We start from the raw sequence: 19204 nt of genomic DNA on the forward strand, positions 1-19204 counted from the left end.
TATCTGATAGTTTATTGTTAAATAGCAAAGCCTCAGCCTTCCTCAGCTCTCTTTTTTCCTTTTCTCTGTGTTCTTAGGTGCCGATATTAGAGAATTCAAAGTTCATAAGACCTTTGACATACAACTGGGAGATATAGTAGATGAAATACAGAGAAACAAGAAGCCTGTGGTGGCAGCTATCCAAAAGTTGGCTTTAGGAGGGGGACTGGAGCTGGCCCTGGGCTGTCACTATAGAATTGCCCATGCAGAGGTAAGAGAGGGGATCCATACAGGAATTTATGTAGGGAGCTTTTCTTTAAAGCAAGCATTAATGTTGCCATAAGCGTAAGAGGTGATCACTGTAAATGGCTAGCTTACTGGTTGATAATGCTCAGGTATTTCTGGCACTGGTGTTCAGCTGTTATATACCAGTATAGGGGCACTGGTTGTTGAAATGTTGAATTATGTCCATTCTAGCTGATAAATAGCTGCTACCCTGAGCCTGTAACTGACCCTTCACTAGCCCTCGGCCCTCCCTGTGAACCACTAGCTAAAGGGGAACTCCTGTACAGTGCTATTGCCCACATCAAATTTCACTAAGCCACGCTTATACAGATGAAGTATTAAATATTTGGACATAACTTCTGAGTATGCGTTTATTTAAATTTTCATTTCCTATCTCAAACATTTCAGTTTTGTGGTCTCATAATTATTAGTACTTAAGAAGACAAGTTCCTATTGAAAACAGCACACAACTAGTAAATCCATTTATTTCTGAAAATAGATTTAATTTAGGTTATTAGACATATAGATTGAAGTTTGTGATGCCTGCCTTACAATAGTAATATTTTTATAAGTGATATATTTTCTGATAATAAAGGTAATATTCATCACTGTAATAGACTATAAAATATAATAAAGTCATCTTTATATTAAAGTCAACATAAACTCACAGTTCATAAATAACTGCTATTAACATTTTATCTTTTTTCATTCTGATTCTTTTCCTGTGTAACATTTTTTCTTACATTTATTTTTCTTTGCAACCTTTCTTTAAAAAAAAATCTATGGAATTTTACTGTACTTGTATTCTATTTTCTACTAATACCATATTTAAATTATTATTATATATTTTTTATCCATTCTACCATTGTCTACTATTTATTTACATTTAACATAATTACGGATGAGGAAGGACTTTGGCCACCTTTCTATTTGTTTTCTACATCTTATATTTCTTTTAATTCTTCAATTTCTCCATTAATACTTTTCTTTGTGTTAAATGGATAAGTTCTGGTAATGGATAAATGGATAAATTCTCTTATCGTTTCTTTTACTGTATATATTTTAGTTATTTTCTTAGTGGTGGTTGCCCTAGGGATTATAATTAACATCTTAATTTGCAATAAACTAGTTCAGATTCATACCAACTTAGGTTCAATAGTATGCAAAAAATTTGCTCCCTTACAGTTCTGTTACACACTTGCTTTATATTGTTATTGTCACAAATTATATCATTATACATTGCATGCCCATAAACATAAATATATTATTATTGCTTAATGTAATGGTCTTTTAGATCAGATGAGAAAAAAGAGGAATTACAAGCAAAAAATTAATTACATTAGTACTGTCTTTTAGATTTACCCATATAACCCTTTAACAGTATTCTTTATTCTTTCACATGGATTTAAGTTACCATCTAGTGTCTTTTCATTTTATGCTGAAGGATTTCTTGTATGGCAGATCTGCTAGCAACAATTTCAGTTTTTATTTATCTGAAAAATGTCTTAATTTGGCTTCATTTTTAAAGACTAATTTTGTTGGAAGTAGAATTATTGGTTGATAGTATTTTTCTTTCAGTACTTCGGACATGTCATCCCACTACCTTCTGGCCTCCATAGTTTCTGATGAGAAATTTACTGTTAATCTTATTGAAAATATTTCTTAAAAATATCATTTTAAATGGTTATATGATTTCCCCTCTTATACTAATAGATTCATAATTTATTTAACCTTTTCCCTTTGTTTTAATTTTTTTAATGCAACTTATAAATAAAGATGAGCTTCCCTGGTGGCTCAGAGGTAAAAGAATCTGCCTGCAATGCAGGAGCCTCAGGAGACTCTGGTTCAATCCCTGGGTCAGGAAGATCCGTTGGAGGAGGGGATGGCAACCCACTCTAGTATTCTTGCCTAGAGAATCTCATGGACAGAGGAGCCTGGCAGGCTATAGTCCATGGGGTCAAAAAGAGTCAGCTACGACTGAAGTAACTTAGTGTGCACACATGCATAAATAAAGACACATATCTTGTGTTCCTTTTTCTGTGTTCCTTATATCATGACCTTCTGAACACTGAATGCAGATCTAAGTTACAAGCACTAATAAGTCAGGGAATGGGGATGACTAGTGGTGGGGAAAATGGTGATTAACAGCTAGGAAAGCCTCATGTGAGAGAGACTCAAACATTCCAGGTATATTGGAGCTGTTGGCATCACAGCTTGGATAAATGGCGGTCTGTATTTCAGTACCCTCCTCCTCCCATCCTTATACCTGGGAAATGACTAACAGAGCTTTGGCCACTTTTAAGACTAGGCAAGTCATGTGATTAAGGTCTCAAGCTCACCCTCTCATCTGAATTGAGTTGCTGCCTTTCTTTCTTCCTACCTTTCTTCTTTCCTTCCTTCCTACCTTCCTTTCTATACTTCACTTACATATAATTCATATACCATACAATAGCTTCACTTACATATAATTCATATACCATATAATTCACTCATTTAAAATGTACAGTACAATAGTATATTAGTATATTCACAGAGTTATGCAGTGTATACCACAATTGACTTTAGAATATTTCATTGCTCCCCAAAGAAACTTCACACTGTTTAGGAGTAACCCACCGTTTCCCTCTCCCCCAGTCCCAGCAACCACTAATCTATTTTCTGTCTATATGGATTTGCCTATTCTAGACATTTCATGAAAATGGAACCATAAAATATATTGTGTCTGTTTTTTTCCACTCAGCATTATTTTTTTCATTGTAGCATGTCATTAGTATTTCATTCCTTCCCATGACTGAATATTTCTTTTTATGGGTATACCATATTTTCTTTATCCATTTATTACTTGATGGGCATTTGGATGGTTTCTCCTTTCTTGGATTTATAAACAATGATGCTATGAAAATTTTCGCACAAGTGTTTTTTTGTGGGCATGTTTTCATTTCTTTGGGTTATGTATATAGGAGTGGAATAGCTGGGTTGTTGTTGTTCAGTTGCTAAGTCATATCTGACTCTTTGTGACCCCGTGGATTGCAGCACACCAGGCTTCTCTGTCCTTCACTATCTCCCAGAGTTTGCTCAAACTCATGTCCATTGAATCGGTGGTGTCATCCAGGCTTCTCATCCTCTGTCACCCACTTCTCCCCCTGCCCTCAATCTTTCCCAGTATCAGGGTCTTTTCCAATAAATTGGCTCTTCATATCAGTTGGCCAAAGTACTGAAGCCTCAACTTCAGCATCAGTCCTTCTAATGAATATTTAGGGTTGATTTCCTTTAGGATTGACTGGTTTGATCTCCTTGCTGTCCAAGAGACTCTCAAGAGTCTTCTCCAGCACCACAATTTGAAAGCATTAGTTCTTCAGAGCTCATCCTTCTTTATGGTCCAACTCTCACATCTGTACATGACTACTGAAAAAACCACATCTTTGACTAGATGAATCTTTGTAGGCAAAATGATGTCTCTGCTTTTTAATACACAATCTAGGTTTGTCATAGCTTTTCTTCCAAGGAGCAAGTGTCTTTTAATTTCATGGCTGAAGTCATCATCTGCAGTTATTTTGGAGCCCAAGAATAAAATCCACCACTGTTTCTACTTTTCCCCTATCAGCCTTGAAGGGATGGGATCAGCTGGGTCATATGGAAACTCTATGGTTAATCTTTGAGAAACTGCCAAATTGTTTTCCAAAGTGACTGTGGCATTTTACATTCCCACCAGCAATGTATGAGAGTTTTGTATTCTCCACATCCTCTCTAAAACTTGTTATTGTCTGTCTTTTTTTTTTATTCCAGCCATCCTAGTGGTTATGAAGTGGTGTCTTGTAGTTTTGATTTGTATTTCCCTGATGGCTAATGATATCGCACATCTTTTCACGTGCTTATTAGCCATTTGTATCTTTTTGGAGAAATGTCTCTTCAGATGCTTTGCCCATTTTAATTGGATCATTTATGTTTTTATTATTGAGTTTTAAAAGTTCTTTATATATTCCAGACATATGATTAGAAAATATTCTCTCCCAATTTTTGGATTGTATTTGTAATTTCTTGGCTGCTTGGCTCTTTCAGGGCTCCATAGAGCTGTTTCTGCAGATTATTATTTGGGTTGGCTGAGACAGGTCATAATAGAGTCAGAGAAAAAAATGTATAAGGAGCTAGGGATGTGTTTCAACATGAAGACTTAGTGATGGCACAGTTCTGTTTATGCTGTTAATTAAAGGAGAGGGTATACACTGATTTCCTCTGTAGAAACTTTCACTGAATTCTGTGCAACAATGTTTTTGAGGGTGTGAGAAACCCAAGGGAATGCTTGCCTTGACTCTGAATGTGTCATCTCATTCTAATGACCTTTATGCCTTCAATCTTTGATAGGCTCAAGTTGGCTTCCCAGAAGTCACACTAGGAATCCTTCCTGGTGCAAGAGGAACCCAGCTTCTCCCCAGACTTGTTGGAGTGCCTGCTGCACTTGACTTGATTATCTCAGGTGAGTACTAACTCTGCCAATGGCAGCCTGGATCAATGTGAGGAAATAGACAAGGATTTAGAAACATTCTGGCTTGATAGTCTTCTACCCATGTAATGTTAAGAGGATACTTTAACTTCTTTGATGTCAGTTTTCTCATCTGTAAAATGGAAAGAATATCTTTCCTGAGAGCTTCTCAAAAGTTACCATTATTAGAGAAATGCAAATCAAAATCACAATGAGGTACCATTTCACGCCAGTCAGAATGGCTGCAATCCAAAAGTCTACAAGCAATAAATGCTGGAGAGGATGTGGAGAAAAGGGAACCCTCTTACACTGTTGGTGGGAATGCAAACTAGTACAGCCACTATGGAGAACAGTGTGGAGATTCCTTAAAAAATTGGAAATAGAACTGCCATACGATCTAGCAATCCCACTGCTGGGCATACACACTGAGGAAACCAGAATTGAAAGAGACACGTGTACCCCAATGTTCATTGCAGCATTGTTTATAATAGCCAGGACATGGAACCAACCTAGATGTTCATCAGCAGATGAATGAATAAGAAACCTGTGGTACATATACACAGTGGAGTATTACTCAGCCATTAAAAAGAATACATTTGGATCAGTTCTAATGAAGTGGATGAAACTGGAGCCTATTATACAGGGTGAAGTAAGCCAGAAAGAAAAACACCAATACAGTATACTAATGCATATATATGGAATTTAGAAAGATGGTAATGATAACCTTGTATGCGAGATAGCAAAAGAGACACAGATGTATAGAACAGTCTTTTGGACTCTGTGGGAGAGGGAGGGGGAGATGATTTGGGAGAATGGCATTGAAACATGTATAATATCATATAAGAAACGAATCGCCAGTCCAGGTTCGATGCAGGATACAGGAAGCTTGGGGCTGGTGCACTGGGATGACCCAGAGGGATGGTATGGGGAGGGAGGTGGGAGGGGGGTTCAGGATTTACCAGCTGAGCCACTAAAGAAGCCCTTAGAGACCCTGCATTTACCAAATATTAAAAAACATAAAAGATATTTCCAGTTGAAGTAAGGTTGGAAGATAGTGCATGCATCACTGTTTACTCCAAACAGAAATAATGTGAGACCTTGAGTCAATTACTTTACCTCTCTGTGCCTTAGTTTCCTCATAAATGTATATAACAGCAGTGCTTACCATATGGTGATATGATGAAGATCAGATGCATTAATGAATACAGTGTTCTTAGAACAGTCCTAGACATGGTAATACATGTTAGCTATATATTATTATTCCTACATCTGACTTTCTAGTAAAAGAGGAGGATTGAGTAAAAATAAGATGAACATCTTGATAACAGACTGTATCCCACGGAATAGGCAATAAAAAAAGCACAAGCTTTAGAATTAAAGACCTGAGCTTGAATCCCAGCTGTGCTGCATATGAACATGTATGCTTTGTACAAGTTCAGTTTTATTTACTCATGCAATAGCTGTTTAATTTTTTTCTCATGTGTTGGGCCCTGTTGCAGGCAGTGGACCTATAGCAGCAAATCAGACCTACCAAAACTCCTGCCCTTATAGAGATTATGTATAGAAAACAACAACAATAAGAATACTTATCATTATTGTATTTCATCTGTTCAAAAATGCACAGTGGTATCCACATCTTTGAACTCAAGATGCCTCTTACATTCACTGGAGTCATGGTTTGATTGGCAGTGTTTTTTCTCCCCTTGTTTCTGTGGGTCAGTAATTTTGGAACAGCTTAGTTGAGTTCTAGCTCCAGGGTTCTCTTGAGATTGTAGCCGAGACACTGAGTGGGGCCACAGTCATCTGAAAAGTTGAATGGGGCTGGAGGATCTACTTCTGGGATGGCTCAGTCACATGGATGGCTGGTTCCTGTTGACTGTGGAAGAAGGCTTCATTTTCTTTCCACGTGGGCCTCTCCCTAGAGTTTCCTGTATCTCCTCACAACATGGAACCTGGCTTCCTCTAGAGTAACTGGTCCAAGAGGGGGCAAGGCAAAGACTGCAGTGTCTTCTATGACCTAGTGTTGGAGTTCCATGCCATCTTTTCTGAATTATCCTATTGATTATATGAGTCTTTCCTATTCAGCCTGTGAGGGGAGCTTAAATACCCAGAGGTCAAACCATGGCAGGTCACTTTGGTGACCAGCTACCATGCTGTGTACTCTTACTAAATGCCATGGCTATCTACTATGTAAGTAGTATATCTGGTCGATTAGATGGAGACAAGTGCTGAGGAGAAAACATAAAGCAGAAAAGGGAAATGTGAAATGATAGGCTGGGGGTGGGTAAAATTGTATAGGTAGGATAGCTAGGAAAGGCTTTCCTACAAAATGAATGTGAGTGAAGACCCGAGGGATGGAAGAAGCTTGTTTTGCCAATATCTAGTGGAAGATATTTCACTTGGAGAAAATAGCAAATACCAAGCCCTGAGGTAAGCCTTACTCGGGAATTTCAAAGAATAGCAAGAAGGTCAATGAAGCTAGAGTGAGGTGAGTAAGGGAAAGAGTAGTTGAGGGTGAAGTCACATCTTATTGGGCCTTGAAGATTATAGAGAGAACTTTGACTTTTCTGCCGAATGAGGTAGAAAAGCATTGGAGTATTTTGAGCAGAAGGGTAACATGCTGTCACTTATGTGTTTTACAAGATCACTCTGGCTATTGAAAATATACTGATGGGAGGTTAGGGCAAAAATAGGAAGACTGGTTAGAAGGCTGCTTTAATAATCCAAGGGAGCCATGATGGAAATGTAGACCTGAGTGGTAACAATGTAAATGGTGAGACACGGTCAAATTCTGGATATATTTTGAGCCAACCAGGATTTTGTGACATATCAAATATAGAGGTGAGAGAAAGGGGAGAGAAGAATGATTTAAATGGCCTGAGCGGCTGGAAGGATGGTGCCATTACCAAGACGGGGATTTCTGTTGTAGAACAGGTTGTAGGGAAGAATTGCAAGAGCTTAGTTTGGACGTGTGAAGTTTGACATCCAAGTGGAGTTGTCAAGTAGACAGTTGGATAGACTGGCCTGGAATTTAGAAGCAAGATTGTCTGAACTTGTCTTGGTCTTCATTTTTTCATCAGTAAAACAACCACACAGTTGTTCTAAGTAATAATGAAATTACATGACATGCTTCTGGTAGAGTACCTGTCACCTAGGAGATATTTTATAAATGGTAACTATGGTAGGCATAACAATGCCCCTCTCCAAGATGTTCACATCCTAATACCTAGAACTTGTGAATATATTACCTTATGTTCAAAAGGGACCTTGCAAATGTGATTAAATTAAGAATCTTAAGATGTGAGATTATTCTGGATTTTCTAGGTGGGCCCAGCTTATCTCAAGGGTCCTCAGAAGTGGAAGGAGAGAGGTCAGAGAGGAAAGAAGATGGTACAAATTGGCTTTGAAGATGGAGGAAGAGAAGAATAAATGTGGGCAGCCTTCAGAGACTAGAAAAGCCACGGAAATGGATTCTCTCTCCTAGCCTCTGGAAGGAGCACAGTTTGCTGACCTATTTTAGATTCCTGATGTCTTGCTTCTGGAAAACATTCTTCTGAGAAAGGATGCTAAAAAAAAAAAGTTGTTACTGGAAGTTGAAGATTCCCTACTGATGTTAATGGGGAAAAACACCAGCTTTGTAGGCACTGCCCTGTAGGAAATTAATATGTAAATAAATTTAGATTAAAGTAATGAGTAAATAGCTAACCTATTCTGTTCTTCTGAAAACCATGAGAGAGGTAATTCTGGAAAAGTGGATCAATTACAACAACTGCTGCTTCTCCACGATTTCCCTAAAATGCCATCTGAAAACAACTGAATCTTTAGCAGTAACCACAAAAGACGTGCTTGGGCACATTGCAGTTCATCCCTGATGTTTTCCATCCATTCAGATGTGGAGAACTACAAGTGCCTTGCCCTTCCTTCTGCTGCTGTTTTCTAGGTCCAATCTCCCTTGGTCACTGAAGCGCACCCAGGGTACTGGGGAAGAAACTGCAAGTGACATCTTTATCCTGCCAGCCTTTCAGATTTAATTAGGTCCAGGTGGGTTTTCTCTGTATTCAAACAAGATGTTAAGGGCAAGTTTTAGTACCCAGGGCTCCCAGTCACCAGTAATACATATGAGCAAACATTATTTCATGACTAAGACAAACTAACAGACAAAACCTTTAAAATTCAACCTAAAATCTATGAAAATATTCTATGACATTAGAAAAATGAAACATAAATGTGAGTCTGTTGAAACAGATTAAAGAAAAGAAAAAGGTTAGCAAACTCACAATATTCTGAATTAGAAAAGAAAATATATTATTTATTAAATAAAAAACCTGTTTAAAATCAATATGTTAGCCAAAATAATTTTTGAAGCATTAAAAAAAGGATGCAATAGAACAGACTACTGAATCAGCAACATAGAGGATAGAGACCCACTTATAGAATTCAGAAGAATTTTTTTAAAAGATACATGAAATGTAAATGAAGGCAGCAGACATGGAAGGTCTCTAATAGAGGTCTCTGCTACGAATAATAAATGCTTCCAGAGCACAAGCAAAAATGGGAGAAGCAATAATCAAAGGGAAAAAGGGAAGAAACTCTTCAGATACATAAAAGAATCAGAGATTGTATTTTAGCAGGCACACCATTTTCCTGGAAAATCTGATGAAATTCAATGCCTTGTGTTTTGATAAAGATTTTAAACTTTCAGTAAATAGAATCCTGCAAGCTTCCAAAGGATAAAAACAAAATACAACAAAAGGTTACTCTCAAAGTAGCTAAAACCACACCAGCCACAAATAAATTCTAAATGTATGGATTCATATACTAAGATGCTACATGGTCTTTAAATATGGTCCAAATCAGGAGTTGTTAAAGTGTGACCCACAGACTCCTAGGTGTACCTAAGACCATTGTGTTGGGTACAGGGGGCTGCAGGGGAGGCAGTCCTTGAAGTCACAACTGGTTTCATAATAATAAGAGGTTATTTTATGCCATGTGGTATCAAAACAGATTGAATGAAGAAGCAGAAATGAAAACCCAGCTATCTTCTATTAAACCAGAAATTAAAGAAATTTAAAAAAATGTAAAACAATGACACTCTTCTCACTAAATTCTTAAAGTAGGATTATGTGCATAAAATTATTTATGTTTATATGTAATAGGTCTATCATGATTATTTTAAAGTGGTTTAATAAAGGCACATTTAAAAATTCTCAGTTATAATTTCTAATATAGTAAATATTGATAGAAATAACCCACATAAACAAAAGCTCTTTAGATTATTCCATAATTTTTAAGAGTACAAAGGGGTCCTAAGACTGAAAATTTTGAGAACTGCTAATCAAAACACTTTGACACAGAAACCACAATACAGAACTGTGCACACATGGTCCAAATTAGAAAATAATGTGAGTCTATATTATTACTAATATATCATTCAGTTCAGTTCAGTTCAGTCGCTCAGTCGTCTCCGACTCTTTGCAACCCCATGAATCGCAGCACGCCAGGCCTCCCTGTCCATTACCAATTCCCGGAGTTCACTCAAACTCAAGTCCATCGAGCTGGTGATGCCATCCAGCCATCTCATCCTCTGTCGTCCCCTTCTCCTCCTGTCCCCAATCCCTCCCAGCATCAAAGTCTTTTCCAATGAGTCAACTCTTCGCATGAGGTGGCCAAAGTACTGGAGTCTCAGCTTTAGCATCATTCCTTCCAAAGAAATCCCAGGGCTGATCTCTTTCAGAATGGACTGGTTGGATCTCCTTGCAGTCCAAGGGACTCTCAAGAGTCTTCTCAACACCACAGTTCAAAAGCATCAATTCTTCCACACTCAGTTTTCTTTACAGTTCAACTCTCACATCCATACATGACTACTGGAAAAACCATAGCCTTGACTAGATGGACCTTTGTTGGCAAAGTAATGTCTCTGCTTGTGAATATGCTATCCAGGTTGGTCATAACTTTCCTTCCAAGGAGTAAGCATCTTTTAATTTCATGGCTGCAATCACCATCTGCAGTGATTTTGGAGCCCCCCAAAATAAAGTCTGATACTGTTTCCACTGTTCCCGCATCTATTTCCCGTGAAGTAATGGGACCAGATGCCATGATCTTAGTTTTCTGAATGTTGAGCTTCACTCTCCTTTTTCACTTTCATCAAGAGGCTTTTTAGTTTCTCTTAACTTTCTGCCATAAGGGTGGTGTCATCTGCATATCTGAGGTTATTGATATTTCTCCTGGCAATCTAACATATAATTTATATAGTTACTAATATATAATTTAGACCAAAGTGTAAAATGGCTTTTTTTTTGCCTTTAAATAAGGAGGTGTTATAAATTCTGTAGAGCTTGAAAGGGGAGTTAGGAAAACTAAATTTCTTGTCTTCAGTAAAATAGATTAGAAATCGCTTTAATTTAAAATGTAGGGTAACTGCAATTTTAAGAATGTGAATTGTTCTAAGTCCCTAATGCAGAATTCACAAGAGAATGCCTACAGTCAACCCAACATACTACAGAAATTCAAAGCACACAAGAGGGTTCATTCTGCAAAGGGCAAAATAGAAAGGAAGCAGAGAAGCATAAAATATGGTGGGAATTCATAACAGTGTGAAATGAGTCTGTGAATTCTAAGGTTTATGTTGACAGAAATTAAAGCATTTGGAGGAATACTGAGGAATTGTGTGTTCCTGCTTTCAGTATTAAGCCTGAAATGCAAGGATATCTTGAAGGAAATCAGGAAGGAACCTGGCTTCTTTGACAAAAAGCAAAAAAGTGATCTAGGATTCACTTTTTTCAAAACACTGCTGCTTATAGAAATATCACTATTTTTAACATGATGAAGAGAAGAGGTAAAAGCAGTAAGAATATGATGGATTTTGATTTGCACAGAAAAGGTCACAGTGAATGAGAAGAATGCTAATATTAGAATCATCCTGTGTTTTTAAGTAGTCTCTATAATTTTAGGGGGACTTTAAAATGGCATCTGGCAAGGGTTCTGTGTAGAAATTTTTTTCTGAACGTTGGAAAAGAAGCCACAAAGGAAACTGGAAAAAAAAAAAAATGAGATTACCTGGCTTGGAGAAGTCTCAACTTCAAGTTGCCCCAGTCTCTTTGTAGTAGATCAAGGCTTGGCTCTCATTAGATTGAACAGTGGTTATTGTCTACACTCAGAGCAGCATAAGAAAGAACAAGTTCAAATCTCAGCATGAGCATTCGGGTTGGATATACAGAGCTGTCTCTTCAGATCCTTGAAACAGAATAAAAGTACCTGAAATCTCATTGACTCCATACAAACAGTAGCAGTACTCCCAACTTTTGTGAAATCCAGGTCAGAAGAAATCATTACAGCTGAAGGAATTTTCAGTCCATCCTGTGGGTATCTCTTGTCTCTGCTGTTCAGTTGCCCCAAAGATCCTTTTAGTAGCTGCATTTTCATATTCCATTCTATGTCTCTTTGGGCCCCTTAATGTGGGGAGTCTGATTTGCTCATCCCTCACTTAAGTGGTTTTATACCTGGGAGACTTCACCCTTGAAGCCACTTACCCACTCCTCCCTGTCCTCCTCACCCCAGGAGGAGATCTGGAGGCCTGCCTTCAGAGGCATTTCCAGCAGACTGCCCAAATATTGCTGTTACAGAGTGACCCCTGCCCAAAATCATTGAATTGTCTATCTGATCAAGAAAACCCATTGGTAGCTCGCTGAAGCACTAATAAGAACCAGGAATGAAGGGTTTGCTTTGGAGATGGCATCCACCAACACTCTGAAAGAGCAGCAAAGACTGTGGAGGAGTTGTGCCTGCAAGACTGAATTGGTGCTTGCTCTTCAGAAGCCCAAGGTGGTGCTAGTGGTAAAGAACCCACCTGCCAATGCAGGAGACACAAGAGATGCAGGTTCGATTCCTGGGTTGGGAAGATCCTCTACAGAAGAATGTGGCAACCCACTCCAGTATTCTTGCCTGGAGAATCCCATGGACAGACGAGCCTGGCCTACAACCTACAGTCCATGGGGTCGTAAAGAGTTGGATACAGCTGAAGCAAGTTAGCTCGCACAAACACTTCAGAAGCACAGATGATGCTGGCAAGCGAGCTGTGTGTCACTGTCTCTCCTTCTGCCCTTGTGTTGAGGAATGCTTATATTCCTTAATGTCCTACTTCAGAGTATGCAGATCAAATTACATATTTATACCCGTTGAGGAACTTGAGAGTGATGATAACCCTCATCAAATTCCTGTAAGCCCCGAGAGCTTCCAATCTATTATTATACCAGAGGCTGCCAGCGCCACCTCTGGACAGGAGGTGCTCCTGGCACCACCATCTCCACCAGCTGTTGTTTACTTCAGCTGAAAACCATCAATTAAGCCCTCCATTTGTCCAGTTTGGGATTATGGGCCACATCCTGATGCCAGGTCTGAAGAAACAATTGTCTGATCATCTCTACTTCTTTTTTACATTCCTTTTTGGTTCCAAAGCTCACACATTAGCAATTTCACAAACTAAGGAAGGAGTTGAGATGCTGGGTAGCCAAAATACGCAAAGGTCCATCCTATTTTCCTGTGATATTTTGATTATATCTTATACAATATCAACTTAATAATGCTTTCCCACAGTCAATCCAACTATATTTACGTTTGAGGACTCTTCATAATCAGTGGCAACACTTGGTATATGTTAGTATAAGAACAGATAGTACTATAACTGCTCTTTTCTTACTACCTTTATTATTTTTTAACTGTATTATTATAAAGACTCAATCCTCTTATATGTTGTATAGAGATTTAAAATTTATAAAGTGCTTCTATGGAGATTTAAAGAATAAAAGGAAAATGTTTTATTTTCACTTAATATTCATAATTACTCAGGTAAGCATAATTATTGTCATTTACCAATGAAGAAATTATGGTTCTAGTATAGCTCACACAAATAGTATAGGTAGAGTTGGAAATTGAATCCAAGTTTTCCGATTACCTCTGCAGTAATTTTCCCTGTAACAATCAGTGTAGTGCTTATTTATTTTGTAATAGATGTTTATCTAGGACAAATGAACTTCCTACTAGAGAGAATGGTGCTTTTGCTTTAATCTCACATTGTTCTGTTTTATTTTGTTTTCTTTTAGGAAGACATATTTCAGCAAATGAAGCACTTAAGCTGGGTATTATAGATAAAATTGTGAACTCAGACCCAATTGAAGAATCGATCAAATTTGCCCAGAGAATTTCAGGTAAGAAGATAATAATAAAACTAGCACAAGTTTGGAAATAAGTTAAATGTCCATCTTAATATGGTACTCCTTAAATATTTTATGGCATGTCCAAACAGAATATGATACAGATTTAAAATGAAAGAGAAGGCCTCCCTGGTGGTTAAGTGGTAAAGAATCTGCCTGCCAATGCAGGAGACATGGGTTCAATCCTGGTCCAGGAAGATCCCACATGCCGTGCCGCAGGGCGACTAAGCCTATATACCAAAAAAAAAAAAAAAATGGCTCTCTGAGGAGATGATACAAACAGCTGTAAAAAGAAGAGAAGCCAAAAGCAAAGGAGAAAAGGAAATATATAAGCATTTGAATGCAGAGTTCCAAAGAATATCAGGGAGAGATAAGAAGGCCTTCCTCAGTGATGGGTGCAAAGAAATAGAGGAAAATAGAGTGGGAAAGACTAGAGATATCTTCAAGAAAATTAGAGATACCAAGGGAATATTTCATGCAAAGATGGGCTCAACAAAGGACAGAAATGGTATGGACCTAACAGAAGCGGAAGATATTAAGAAGAGGTGGCAAGAATACACAGAAGAACTGTACAAAAAAGATCTTCATGACCAAGATAATCATGATGGTGTGATCACTCACCTATAGCCAGACATCCTAGAATGTGAAGTCAAGTGGACCTTAGGAAGCATGACTATGAACAAAGCTAGTGTCAGTGATGGAATTCCAGTTGAGCTATTTCAAATCCTGACAGATGATGCTGTGAAAGTGCTGCACTCAATATGCCAGTAAATTTGGAAAACTCAGCAGTGGCCACAGGACTGGAAAAGGTCAGTTTTCATTCCAATCCCAAAGAAAGGCAATGCCAAAGAATGCTCAAACTACCGCACAATTGCACTCATCTCACACGCTAGCAAAGCAATGCTCAAAATTCTCCAAGCCAGGCTTCAACAGTATGTGAACTGTGAACTTCCAGATGTTCAAGCTGGTTTTAGAAAAGGCAGAGGAACCAGAGATCAAATTGCCAACATCCGCTGGATCATCAAAAAAGCAAGAGAGTTCCAGAAAAACATCTATTTCTGCTTTATTGACTATGCCAAAGCCTTTGACTGTGTGGATCACAATAAACTGGAAAATTCTTCAAGAGATGGGAATACCAGACCACCTGACCTGCCTCTTGAGAAACCTATATGCATGTCAGGAAGCAACAGTTACAACTGTACATGGAAAAACAGACTGGTTCCAAATTGGGAAAGGAGTATGTCAAGGCTGTATATTGTCACCCTGCTTCTTTAACTTACATGCGGGTACATAATGAGAAATACTGGGCTGGATGAAGCACAAGCTGGGCTGGATGAAGCACAAGCTGGAATCAAGATTGCTGGGAGAAATATTAATAACCTCAGATATGCAGATGCTGCTGCTGCTAAGTCACTTCAGTCGTGTCCGACTCTGTGTGACCCCATAGACAGCAGCCCACAAGGCTCCCCTGTCCCTGGGATTCTCCAGGCAAGAGTACTGGAGTGGGTTGCCATTGACACGACCCTTATGGCAGAAAGTGAAGAGGAACTAAAGAGCCTCTTAGTTGAGGCTCCTCTTGAAAGTGAAAGAGGAGAGTGGAAAAAGTTGGTTTAAAGCTCAACATTCAGAAAACTAAAATCATGGCATCTGGTCCCATCACTTCATGGCAAATAGATGGAGAAACAGTGGAAACAGTGGCAGACTTTATTTTGGGGGGCTCCAAATCACTGCAGATGGTGACTGCAGCCATGAAATACTAAGACACTTACTCCTTGCAAGAAAAATTATGACCAACCTAGACAGGATGTTAAAAAGCAGAGACATTACTTTGCCAACAAAGATTCATCTAGTCAAGGCTATGGTTTTTCCAGTGGTCATGTATGGATGTGAGAGTTGGACTATAAAGAAAGCTGAGCACCGAAGAATTGATGTTTTTGAACTGTGGTGTTGGAGAAGACTCTTGAGAGTCCCTTGGACTGCAAGGAGATCCAACCAGTCCATCCTAAAGGAAATCAGTCCTGAATGTTCATTGGAAGGACTGATGTTGAAGCTGAAAGTCCAATACTTTGGCCACCTGATGTGAAGAACTGACTTACTGGAAAAGACCCTGTTGCTGGGAAAGATTGAAGGCAGGAGGAGAAGGGGACGACAGAGGGTGAGATGGTTGGATGGCATCACCGACTCAATGAACATGAGTTTAAGTAAACTCCAGGAGTTGATGATGGACAGGGAGGCCTGATGTGCTACAGTCCATGGGGTCGCAAAGAGTCGGACTCGACTGAGCAACTGAACTGAACTGAGCTGATATGTATATACTTCCCTGGTGGCTCAGATGGTAAAGCCTCTGCCTACAATGTGGGAAACTTGGATTAGATCCTTGGGTTGGGAAGATCCTCTGGAGAAGGAAATGGCAATCCAATGAGAAGGAAATGGCAATCCACTCCAGTACTCTTGTCTGGAAAATCCTGTGGACAGAGGAGCCTGGTAGGCTATAGTCCATGGGGTCGCAAAGAGTCAGACACGACTGAGTGACTAAACTTAAACTTATGTATATAAAAATAAAAAATAAAATGAATGAGAAACTCTATGTATTGACATGGTATGATTGCCACAGTATATATTGTATTGTTAAATGAAAAAAGAATCATGTGTACTTGCACAAAGACAGAAACATAGATCAATGGAACAAAATAGAAAGCCCAGAGATAAATCAATGCACCTATGGATGTCTTATCTTTGACAAAGGAGGCAGGAATATACTATGGAGAAAAGATAATCTCTTTAATAAGTGGTGCTGGGAAAACTGGTCAACCACTTGTAAAAGACTGAAACTAGAATGCTCTCTAACACCATACACAAAAATAAACTCAAAATGGATTAAAGATCTAAATGTAAGACCAGAAACTGTAAAACTCCTAGAGGAAAACATAGGCAAAACACTCTCTGATGTAAATCATAGCAGGATCCTTTATGACCCACCTTCCAGAGTAATGGAAATAAAAGCAAAAATAAACAAATGGGACCTAATTAAACTTAAAAGCTTTTGCATAACAAAGGAACCTATAAGCAAGGTGAAAAGACAGCCTTCAGAATGGGAGAAAATAATAGCAAATGAGGCAACTGACAAACAATTAATCTCAAAAATATACAAGCAACTCTTGCAGCTCAATTCCAGAAAAATAAGTGACCCAATCAAAAAAATGGGTCAAAGAACTAAACAGACATTTCTCCAAAGAAGACATACAGATGGCTAACAAACACATGAAAAGATGTTCAACATTACTCATTATCAGAGAAATGCAAATCAAAACCACAATGAGGTACCATCTCACTCCAGTCAGAATGGCCTCTATCAAAAAGTCTACAAACAATAAATGCAGGAGAGGGTGTGGAGGAAAAGGAACCCTCTTAGACTGTTCTTGGGAATGCAAACTAGTACAGCCACTATGGAGAACAGTGTGGAGATTCCTTAAAAAACTGGAAATAGAACTGCCGTATGACCCAGCAATCCCACTGCTGGGCATACACACTGAGGAAACCAGAATCGAAAGAGACACATGTACCCCAATGTTCATCACAGCACTGTTTACAATAGCCAGGACGTGGAAGCAACCTAGACGTCCATCGGCAGATGAATGGATAAGAAAGCTGTGGTACATATACACAATGGAATATTACTTAGCTATTAAAACAAATGCATTTGAATCAGTTCTAATGAGGTGGATGAAACTGGAGTCTATTATACAGAGCCAAATAAGTCAGAAAGAAAAACACCAATACAGTATATTAATGCGTATACATGGAATTTAGAAAGATGATAACGATGACCCTGTATGCAAGACAGCAAAAGAGACACAGATGTAAAGAACAGACTTTTGGACTCTGTGGGAGAAGGCGAGGGTGGGATTATTTGAGAGAATAGCATTGAAACCTGTATATTATCATATGTGAAATAGATTGCCAGTCCAGGTTTAATGCATGAGACAGGGTGCTCAGGGCTGGTGCCCTGGGATGACCCAGAGGGATGGGATGGGGAGGGAGGCGGGAGGGGGTTTCAGGATGGGGAACACATGTACACCCATGGCTGATTCATGTCAATGTATGGCAAAAACTACTACAATATTGTAAAGTAATTAGCCTCCAATTAGAATAAAATAAAAAAAAGAATCATGTGTACAGTTGTTCAACATTTGTGTAACAAAAAAGGGGAGATTGAATGTCTATACAGAGAGAAGGTGTGTTTGTAACTGTTTATGTATAGGATACTTCTGTAAGGATTCACAAGAAAAGATTGACGGTTGCCTCTGAGAATGGGGCTAGCTAGCCAGCAGAAGCAGTCAGAGGAGATGTCTCTTTTTATTCTTCTGTACCTTTTGAATTTTTATTGAATGAGTATATGTTCTATTAATAAGTACAATTAAAATTTAAGAAGAACAAGCAGGACTTCCCTTGGTGGTCCAGTGGTTAAGACTCCGTTTGCAATGCAGGTTCTCATCGGAGAGAGTCGGGGAACCAAGATCCCCCATGCCTTGTGGTATGGCCAAAGCATTTAAAAAAGAAGAAAAAAAGAATAAGAAAAGCCATGCAAACAAACATTTCAGCAATTAGAAGGCAGGCTGCATAATTTGCCACAATAAAGCCATGGTTCTGACTCTTGGTTTTCTCTCTCACTAGTTTCTCACGTCATGGTCTTATGACATTCCTAGATGCTTTTTTTTCTTTCTTTAAAAAAATGTTCCTTTTCAATTTATGGAGGTTGCCAGCAAGGTGGAGAGGGTTAAAGAGAGTCAGAAAAAATAATTGGAAGGAATGCTGGGCCACAGGCAGAGCAGCGTGTTCATCTCCCCAGCTGGTGGCAGGTAATGGCTCAGTGTCACTCAAAGCCTTCTTTGAAAAAGTCCTTCTTTTGTCCACCCTGGCAGGGACGAAACACTTCCCTGAAATAATCTTTCTTTTTGTGACTCTAACCACTTACTGTTTCATTTCAATAGTGAAAGCTTAAACTGGAGAGGCCAGGGACTGTGAGGAGAAAATACTGGTGACTCTAAAGAGAGTTAGCGAGGCTTTGCCCAAAGGGGAATGAGTTTCCTGCCGTCTTTCTCTTCTTTCCAGATAATCTTCACCACAGTTTCATCTGGTGTTGTTGTGCCTCCTGAGAGCACTTATTGTTTTGTTAGAAGTCAATTGGCCTACAGGAAAGGCTGTTTGCATTTGTGGGGTCCCTAAATGGTTTTTGGTTTGGGGTTTATGA

The 19204-nt window shown here is 38.8% G+C and overlaps 1 protein-coding gene across 2 annotated transcripts in view; it reads left to right on the forward strand.

Moving 5' to 3' along the window:
• Positions 1-19204, forward strand: part of EHHADH (enoyl-CoA hydratase and 3-hydroxyacyl CoA dehydrogenase) — a 54479-nt gene that overhangs the window by 15966 nt on the left and 19309 nt on the right. The window contains exons 3-5 of one of the 2 annotated variants that reach the window (XM_005903384.3): positions 78-250; positions 4627-4738; positions 13843-13947. In XM_005903384.3, the coding sequence (XP_005903446.2) occupies positions 78-250; positions 4627-4738; positions 13843-13947 (390 nt within the window). The remainder of the gene's footprint in view (positions 1-77; positions 251-4626; positions 4739-13842; positions 13948-19204) is intronic. The other variant, XM_070372154.1, reaches the window with a different exon arrangement.

The sequence above is a fragment of the Bos mutus genome, chromosome 1, assembly GCF_027580195.1.
Source record: "Bos mutus isolate GX-2022 chromosome 1, NWIPB_WYAK_1.1, whole genome shotgun sequence".
Lineage (NCBI taxonomy): Eukaryota > Metazoa > Chordata > Mammalia > Artiodactyla > Bovidae > Bos > Bos mutus.